The following is a 10073-nucleotide window of genomic DNA, read 5'->3' on the forward strand; positions in this document are numbered from 1 at the left end:
TCAGCCACCCACGGATACATTAACTTGAGTTAAAGTTTACTTTAAGAAATAGCACAATCCAATAAACAGTCCAGGTCATACACATAATAGTCAGAATAATGGTCCAAAGAATATACAATTACAAAGACTTCTTACCAATTAATAATTTCCAATTAAAAATGATAAATGATAAATGATAAATGATAAATGATAAATGATAAATGATAAATGATAAATGATAAATGATAAATGATAAATGATAAATGATAAATGATAAATGATAAATGATAAATGATAAATGATAAATGATAAATGATAAATGATAAATGATAAATGATAAATGATAAATGATAAATGATAAATGATAAATGATAAATGATAAATGATAAATGATAAATGATAAATGATAAATGATAAATAATAAATACTAATTTATTAGATTTGTATGCTCCCCTCTCCGCAGACTCGGGCGGCTCACAGCAATTGCCTTTGTCATTCACAGTAAGCACAGATATCAAGGTATAAGCACAGCTTAGATACAATAGAGCAGTGTTTTTCAACCAGTGTGCCGCGGCACACTAGTGTGCCGTGAGACATGGTCAGGTGTGCCGCGAAGCTCAGAGAGAGAAAGAAAACAAGAGAGAGAGAGAGAAAGAAAGCAAGAGAGAAAGAAAGCAAGAGAGAAAGAAAGAGAGAAAAAGAGAGAAAGCAAGAGAGAGAGAAAGAAAGAAAGCAAGAGACAAAAAGAAAACAAGAGAGAAAGAGAGAAAAAGAAAATGAGAGAGAAAGAAAGAGAGAGAGAGAAAAAGAGAGAGAGAAAGAAAGAGAGAGAGAGAGAAAGAAAACGAGAGAGAAAGAAAGCAAGGGAGAGAGAGCAAGAGATAAAGAGAACAAAACAGAGGGAGGGAAGGATGGAGAGAAAGACAGGGAAGGAGGGAGGGAGGGAGAAAGAGAGCAAAAAAGAGGAAGGAAGGAAGGGAGAAAGAAAGAGGGATGGAGAGAGAGAGAAAAAAAGAAGGGAGAGAAAGAAGGAGGGAGGGAGAAATAGAGCAAAAGGGAGGAAGAGAAAAAAAAAATTTGTCCAAACTTTTTTTAGCTCCCCCCCTCAATGTGCCCCAGGGTTTTGTAAATGTAAAAAATGTGCCGTGGGTCAAAAAAGGTTGAAAATCACTGCAATAGAGAACAGAATGTCAAAGAAATTATGTCAGAGAGAAAGAGAAAGAAAGAGAGAGAGAGAGAGAGCTATGATCTCTAGCTCCCTCTTATGGCAACCTGCAACACAATTAACCAATCAGAAATAGCATACAGTTAAAGCTACATACATCAACACAGTTAAACCTACCGACATACATTATTGCCAACCCAACTGATTGGACAGAGTCCTAACAAATACTGAGCATAGAATTGGAATACAAGCAATATACTGTATGTTTCCACAGCACAACAAATGTGTGGAATTCCTGTTGCAAGAAGGACTGCTTAAATATATATTAAAAGACAGACGTTCATTCATATGATGAAGTGATCATCCATCAATAATATATACAGGCAATCCATCATTTGTAACCACAAGTTGGGACAAAATTTATGTTGCTAATCTAAATGGTTATTAAGTGAGATGCACCCAATTTTACAATCATTTTTGCCACAGTTAGCAATAGCGCTTAGAATTATATATCCCTTCGCTGTGCTTTACAGCCCCCTCTAAGCGGTTTTATAGAATCAGCATATTTTCCCCAACAATCTGTGTCTCCATTTTACCAACTTCAGAAGGATGGGAAACTGAGTAAACTTTGTCAGGATCGATCTCCAGGTTGTGGACAAAATTAACCTTCAATAATGTATTCTGACCACTGCGACACCAAGCTTCTAATAACACTAGAACTAGCACTTAGACTTATATACCACTTCAAAGTGCTTTACAGCCCTCTCACAGCGGTTTACAGAATGAGCTTATTGCCCCCAACAATCTGGGTCTTCACTTTATCCACTTTGGAAAAATGGAAGACTTAGTCAACCTTGAACTGCTCAGGATTGAATTGCTGGCAGTGGGCAGAATTAACCTGCAATACTGAATTCCAACAGGAAGAAAGAAAGGAAGGGAGGAGGGATGGAGGGAGGGAAGGGAAGGAAAAGAGGAAGGAAATGAAAGAAGAAAAAGAAGGGAAAGGAAGGAGAAGGAAGGAAGGAAGGAAGGAGAAGGAAGGAAGGAAGGAAAGAAAGAAGGAAGGAAGGCAATAGCACTTAGATACCACTTCAAAGTGCTTTATAGCTCTCTTGCAGCGGTTTACAGAATCAGCCTATTGCCCCCAACAATCTGGGTCCTCATTTTACCCACCTCGGAAGGATGGAAGGCTGAGTCAACCTTGAGCCGGTGACACTCGAACTGCTGGCAGTGGGCAGAATTAACCTGCAGTACTGCATTCTCACCACCATAGCACCTCTAGAAAGGTCATTTCAACCAATTGAAATGAGACTCAGTGCCCAGATTTGAAACAGAGCTTTTTTAAAAAAATAAAAATAAAATAAAATACAAGCATTTCAGAATCCAACTGAATGCTTGGTTTTATAATAAGAGTTTTTAATTTCTACATGTTACAAACCTGAGGAGGGGAAAAAAAATAGAATTATTGGAATAACAAATGATTGAAATTAGTCTAAGGTCCTGTAGATACGAGAAGAGTTTTTTCCACATCTGACAGCCATGTCTGCTGTAGCTATATAGAATCACCAAACATGTAATTATTAAGCAAAGTTGCACAGAAAAACAAATCTATTAAAGTGTTTTTGTCAGTTGCATGGAAATAATGAGTACTTTTTTCATGTTTTTTTTAAAAAAAACCCATAAAAGTTGGATGGAAGAGACTTATGATTAAAGATGCATATATGACTGCCGTTTCTGCCCATGAAAATGTGTTTCTCTGACCAATCAATACATTTGATTAATTTATAAAAGTTTGTAGACTGTCTTTCAGGGTTGATTCTAACCCGAATAGCTGGGTTGATTCTAACCCAAATAGCTAATTGCTCCTTCTTTAGTTGATTTAACACCAATTATCCTTGGAGATAAATGTAACCTCCTTATTTTTCCACTATGGAAATAATTTAAAAATGATTTAATAGAAGAGAAATTTACTCTTACCTGTTGAACAATGGTAGTGAGTTCTAAGCAGAGCTGAACAATATTATTTTTCAGCAGCGAGTACTCTGTCACACTGACAAATGGGGACCTGTGGAAAAGAGAGAATTTTAACATCTGAGTTCATTTATCACTGATAATTCCTGTAATAAGACAAGCTTTATAAACAATTCGTCCTAGTCAACAAACAGTGAGGAATGAACCTTGAAAACAGAGATTTGTTCCACTTGGCGGAGTGTCAATAGAAATGTGTCAAAATAATAATCATCAAGAAATTGGTTAGAAAACTCTCGTAAGTAGTTCCACCTTTGCCTTCTACAATATTGCACTGAGGATAGGCCTGAACCCCAGGTGAAAATCAGCTGGATTAGATTCAGAAGACAAATACTGTGGATTGAGTTACAATGCTGGGTTATGATAGTGTGAGAGAGGAACTGAGTGGCTAGAGCTGTTATTTTATTGGTGGGTTTTTATGCCACTTTTAACAGAGTTGGAAGGGACCTTATAGTACAATCCCTCATGCAAGCAGTAGACCCTACACCATTTCTGACATATGGTAGTCCAGTCTGTTCTTGAAAGCCTCCTATGATGAAGCTCCCACAATATCTGAAGGCAACTTCTGTTCCATGGAAATCAGAAAATTTATCCTTATTTCCAGGTTGACTCTCTCCTTGTTCAATTTCCATCCATTATTCCTTGTCTGGCCTTCAGGTGCTTTGGAAAATAGCTTGACCTCCTCTTCTCTGTGGCAGCTCTTCAAATATTGGAACCCTGCTATCACGTCTCTCCTGGTCCTTCTCTTCACTAGACCAGCCATGCTTAGTTCCTGCAACTGCTCTTCATTTGTTTTAGTCTCCAGTCTCCTGATCATCCTGGCTGCTTTTCTCTGCACTTTTTCTAGAGTCTCAGTATCTTTTTTATAGTGTAGTGACCAAAACTAGATGCAATGCTCCTGGTGTGGTCTTACTAAGGCTTTATTTTACTGAAAGAGTAGTAGATCATTGGAACAAACTTCCAGCAGACATGGTTGGTAAATCCACAGTAACTGAATTTAAACATGCCTGGGATAAACATATAGAATAGAATAGAATAGAATAGAATAGAATAGAATTTTTTATTGGCCAAGTGTGATTGGACACACAAGGAATTTGTCTTGGTGCATATGCTCTCAGCGTACATAAAATAAAATATACATTTGTCAAGAATCATGTGGTACAACACTTAATGATTGTCATAGGGGTCAAATAAGCAATGAAGAAGCAATATTAATAAAAATCTTAGGATATAAGCAACAAGTTACAGTCATACAGTCAACATATATCCATTGTAAGATAAAATACAGGAAATAGTATAAGGGCAGACTATATGGACCATGAGGTCTTTTTCTGCCGTCAGTCTTCTATGTTTCTATGTTTCTATGTATTGGTACCTAACTTGATCTTGATTGTATCCTTCTGTTAAATGAATTTAGGATTGCATCGGCTTTTTTGGCTGCCGCTACACACTGTTGGTTCATATTTAATTGGTTGTCCACTAAGATTCCAAGATCACTCTCCCAGTTACTGCTTTACTATTTTATAAGTAAGTCTAGGAAGCCAATATACATAATACTCTTTTAAAAAGTAAAGGTTTCCTCTGTCCAGCTGTATCTGACACTAGGATGCAATGCTCATCTCCATTTCTTAGCTTGGCAAGACAGCATTGTCTGAAGACTCTACCATGGTCATGTGGCTATACACCAAGGCACGCAAAATGTTGTTACTTTTTTACATTTTCACTGTTAGAAACATAGAAATATAGAAGATTGAGGGCAGAAAAAGACCTCATGGTCTATCTAGTCTGCCCTTATACTATTTTTTGTATTTTATCCTAGGATGGATATATGTTTATCCCAGGCATTAAATTCAGTTCCTGTGGATTTACCAACCATGTCTGCTGGAAGTTTGTTCCAAGCATCTACTACTCTTTCAATATAATAATATTTTCTCACGTTGCTTCTGATCTTTCCCCCAACTAACCTCAGATTGTGCCCCCTTGTTCTTGTGTTCACTTTCCTATTGAAAACACTTCTCTCCTGAACCTTATTTAACCCTTTAACATGTTTAAATGTTTCGATCATGTCCCCCCTTTCCCTTCTGTCCTCCAGACTATGCAAGATTGAGTTCATGAAGTCTTTCCTGAGAAGTTTTATGCTCAAGACCTTCCACCATTTTGTAGCCCGTCTTTGGACCCATTCAATTTTATCAATATCATTTTGCAGGTGAGGTCTCCAGAACTGAACACAGTATTCCAAATGGAGTTTCACCAGCGCTCTATCCAGCGGGATCACTGTCTCCCTCTTCCTGCTTGTTATACCTCTAGCTATGCAGCCAAGCATTCTACTTGCCTTCCCTACTGCCTGACTGCACTGTTCACCCATTTTGAGACTGTGATTGTCATAAGGGTCAAATAAGCAATTGGAACAATCAATATTAATATAAATCGTAAGGATACAAGCAACAAAGTTACTTGTATACAGTCATAGAGTCTTTTGTGCATGCGCAGAAGGTAAAATAACTCAAATGGCAGCTTCTGCATAGGTGGGCGGAGTATTGCGCTCCCTTCATGACCACCTCTCCTACCGTTGACAGGCATGAGCAAACTGGGAGCATTTCACCCCTACTATGAGCATTGTTTTTTTCTTCTTCTTCAAATCACCCATTTGTACCATTTTTCCAAACTATCAATTATTATCCTGGTTCGACTTTCCAGGGAAAGGATGTGTAAGAGGTCTTCAAAGGGGCAGGAAGGACTCTTCCTTACCTAGGTTGGACAGCTGGCATTGAGATATTTTTGGCACAACTGTCTACAATTCAGTTAATCCAATTAAATTAACTGAATTAATAAGTTTAAGTTCAATGAATCCAGTTACACTCCTAGGATTTCAGCTCACCTGAGAACCTGTAAAGCAGGCCGAGAACTTCACTTTGATTCCAAGACAGACAAAATCCTTCAAGAGTAATGCAGAGCACTTGGCTGGCTCAACCCTTAAAATGACTTAAGTCTCCAACATTGTGTTTGGAAACTTCAGATCGTGCAGGATGCAGCTGCGAGAGCAATCATGGGCTTCCCCAAATATGCCCATGTCTCACCAACACTCCGCAGTCTGCATTGGTTGCCGATCAGTTTCCGGTCACAATTCAAAGTGTTGGTTATGACCTATAAAGCCCTTCATGGCACCGGACCAGATTATCTCAGGGACCACCTTCTGCTGCACGAATCCCAATGACCAGTTAGGTCCCACAGAGTGGGCCTTCTCCGGGTCCCGTCAACTAAACAATGTCGTTTGGCGGGACCCAGGGGAAGAGCCTTCTCCGTGGCGGCCCCGGCCCTCTGGAACCAACTCCCCCCAGAGATTAGAATTGCCCCCACCCTCCTCGCCTTTCGTAAGCTTCTTAAAACCCACCTCTACTGTCAGGCATGGGGGAATTGAGTTTCTTTCCCCCTTAGGCCTTTACAATTTATGCAGAGTCCACGGAGAGGGGCGGCATACAAATCCAATAAATAAATAAATGTATGCATGTTTGGTTTTATAATAAGGGTTTTTAATTGTTTTATTATTGGATTGTCACGTTGTTTTATCACTGTTGTTAGCCGCCCCGAGTCCATGGAGAGGGGTGGCATGCAAATCAAATCAAATCAAATCAAATCAAATCAAATCAAATCAAATCAAATCAAATCAAATCAAATCAAATCAAATCAAATCAAATCAAATCAAATCAAATCAAATCAAATCAAATCAAATCAAATCAAATCAAATCAAATCAAATCAAATCAAATCAAATCAAATCAAATCAAATCACTAACTAACTAACTAAACAAACAAACAAACAAACAAACAAACAAACAAACAAACAAACAAACAAACATGGGTAAAAGCCAAGAATTTTTGGAGGGAGTAGATAGGGAGCAGCAATCTGCTTCCCAAGAAAAAACTGTTAGTTCCCCCACCCTCTTCAATTTAACAAATGGCAGTTCACCTTCCATGATCAATTGCTGCTTATCAATCCTCCTGAAGAATAGATAAGATAGCTCTCGGGCTGCTTTTAGGTAGCCCATAAATCTGACCACTTCAGCTTTGACTGGATTTGCAATTTCAAACTGGATGGTGCTAAAAATACCCAGTCCTGTTAATTTTTCATTTCAGCAATGCCACAGAGGAGTAAAATCTCCCTTCCAGATGTTTTTTCGTCTGTTTTCTTCAATGACCGTCACTTACCTTCTTTTGCATTCTGTGGCTTAATCAAATCTAATTAATTAATTACTATAATGTTTATCCAGATGGAAGATGAGATGTATTGGAATAACGGCTCACATCTTGATGCTCTTCCTTAATATCTTGAAGTTTAAGCCAGAGATCCTCAAACTATGGCCCATCCAGCCCGCCCACACACTCTATCTGGACTGCCCAGTGGTGGGATTAAGCCCCGCCCTTCACCTCCCGGCCACTCTTTGCAAGGCTGGCTTTTCCCACTGACCTCATTATTACCCATCCTCCAAAGTTGGCTCTTCTATGACATGCGGACTTCAACTCCCAGAATTCCCGAGCTAGCATGATTGACTCAGGAATTCTGGGACTTGGAGTCCACAAGTCATAGAAGAGCCAACTTTGCCTTCCCCTGCTCCAGCCTATAAGACCTTGGAGATTCAACCGCACTTCTGTGGACTTCAGCTCATTGCTGCCCCGCACACTTCTGCTACCCACATCTTGCAAAGGTAAGGCTGAAAGGCGGGGATGAGTGGTGGAGCGTTTATACTGGCCGATGGAGTGATGGTGGACTGATACATGAGATACTTCACCAGAAGAGCCCTTCACTCCTTTACCCGTAACAGAATACCCTATGAAACTAGACTTACAATCCTGGGTCTTGAAAGCTTAGAACTATGATGCCTTAAACATGATCTAAGCATTGCCCACAAGACTGTATGCTGCAATGCCCTGCCTGTCAAAGACTACTTCAGCTTCAACCACAACAACACAAGAGCACACAACAGATTCAAGCTTAATATTAACCAAACTTGACTGTAAAAAATGTGACTTTAGTAATCGGGTTGTTGAAGAGTGGAACTCATTACCAGACTCTGTAGTATCATCCCCTAACTCCCAACATTTTACCGTTAGACTATCCACGGTTGACCTCTCCAGATTCCTAAGAAGTCAGTAAGGGGCGTACATAAGCGCACTAGAGTGCCTTCCATCCCCTGTCCTATAGTCTCTCCCATATCTCTTATTTCTTCTCTACTATATCCTCTATAACCTTCATGGTATATTATTGTGTATTGGACAAAATAAGTAAATAAATAAAAATAAAATAGAGCTTTGAGCTTAGAACTCTTCCTGGGCTTTGCAGAAACTGCCTCAGTCCTAGGTGGGAGGGAGGAGACTCGTTATATGAGAGTGCTTTGTCCTCTTGAGGGGGACTGAAGCTGCTGCTGTAATGAAGTTAGGCAAGTGGTAAGAAAGTTTGCACTTTTTTTCCCTGGGGGGGGGGTTGTTTCTTATTAAGTAAATAGATTCCTTGGGTTGAGCAAATACACCTTATGAAGAACAAAGGCAAAATGGACTGCTAAATTGGCCATACCCAATCACATGACCACCTAGCCATGCCATCCGGTCCAACCTCCCAACAATCTGAGGGTCCGTGAATCGGCCCCCTGTTTGAAAACTTTGAGGACCCGTGGTTTAAGCAAACAGCGGGACAGAGTTGAAGAGACATTGGAGGTCTTCTAGACCACTGTTTCCCAACTTTGGCAACTTGAAGATATCTGGACTTCAACTCCCAGAATTCTCCAGCCAGCGAATGGTGGCAAGCTGTTCCACTGGTTAATTGTCTTCACTGTTAGGAAGTTTCTCTTCAGTTCCAGGCTGCTCCGTTCTTTGATTAGTTCCCAACCATTGTTTCTTGATTGTCTTGCTTCCTCCTTCTTAGGACTGTCTCCTGGTTGCTAGCCTGACTCCTTAACACTACCACTGGCTGCTTAATGAGCTATTAGCAATTTAAATTCTTACTTATAAATAGCTATCCATTTCTAATCATACAACTGCTGCATAGGATCGGAATTGTGATTGGAAAGGCTTGCAAGTCCAGTAAATCACCACCACCATCATTTTTCAGAGAGAGATACTCATGGCAAAGATGTCGAGTTCAATCCATAACATTTCCAGTTAAAGTTGGAACAATTCCAACTATAAAACCCCTGGAGAATTGCCAGCAGGCCGGATAGGATTAAAGTAAGGAACTGTGTTCCTTAATTCGGTCAATTCCAAAAATGTGAACTTCCAAGTCCCAGAAAGTTAAGCAATGGACGACCTGGCTGGGTCCACATAGTTGGAAACTGTCATGGTTAGGAATAACAGAATAACAGAGCGGAAAGGGGCCTGAGAGGTCTTCTAGTCCAACCCCCATATCCTTTCAGACAAGTGGCTGTCCAATCTCTTCTTTAAAACTTCCAGTGATGGAGCAGCCACATCTTCTGAAGGCAAGTTGTTCCACTGATTAATTGCTCTGTCAGGAGATTTCTCATTATTTCTAGGCTGCTTCACTCCTTGATTAGTTTCTAACCATTGTTTACAGTCTTTCTTTCAGGCGCTTTGGAGAATAGTTTGACCCAGTAATGGGCAGCCAAAAGTTTTACTACCACACTATGGGTGTGGCTTATTGTGTGGGTGTGGCTTACTGGCCATGTGACTGGGTAGGAATGGCTTGCCGGCCATGTGACCAGATGGGAGGGGCTTGAACGATCAAGTGAACTGTTAACTCCTCGACTTTCCCAGTGTCGCACACTGGGATGACAATTTGCTTCGTGTTTCCCACGCTCTCCTTTTTGGGTCGCCCCCCAACTCAGGCTGGGTAGCTAGGCAAACGGGTGTTGCCAGAAGCATAAATGCTGCCAGCGCCGCTTCCACCCACACCTT

At 40.2% G+C, this 10073-nt stretch overlaps 1 protein-coding gene across 1 annotated transcript in view; it reads right to left on the reverse strand.

Annotated features, from left to right (window-relative positions):
• LOC139171704 (connector enhancer of kinase suppressor of ras 2-like) overlaps positions 1 to 10073 on the reverse strand; it is a 290698-nt gene that overhangs the window by 229055 nt on the left and 51570 nt on the right. The window contains exon 4 of the mRNA XM_070760142.1: positions 3122 to 3209. Coding sequence (XP_070616243.1) covers positions 3122 to 3209 — 88 coding nt within the window. The remainder of the gene's footprint in view (positions 1 to 3121; positions 3210 to 10073) is intronic.

This window comes from Erythrolamprus reginae, chromosome 8, assembly GCF_031021105.1.
Source record: "Erythrolamprus reginae isolate rEryReg1 chromosome 8, rEryReg1.hap1, whole genome shotgun sequence".
NCBI classification, from domain to species: domain Eukaryota; kingdom Metazoa; phylum Chordata; class Lepidosauria; order Squamata; family Dipsadidae; genus Erythrolamprus; species Erythrolamprus reginae.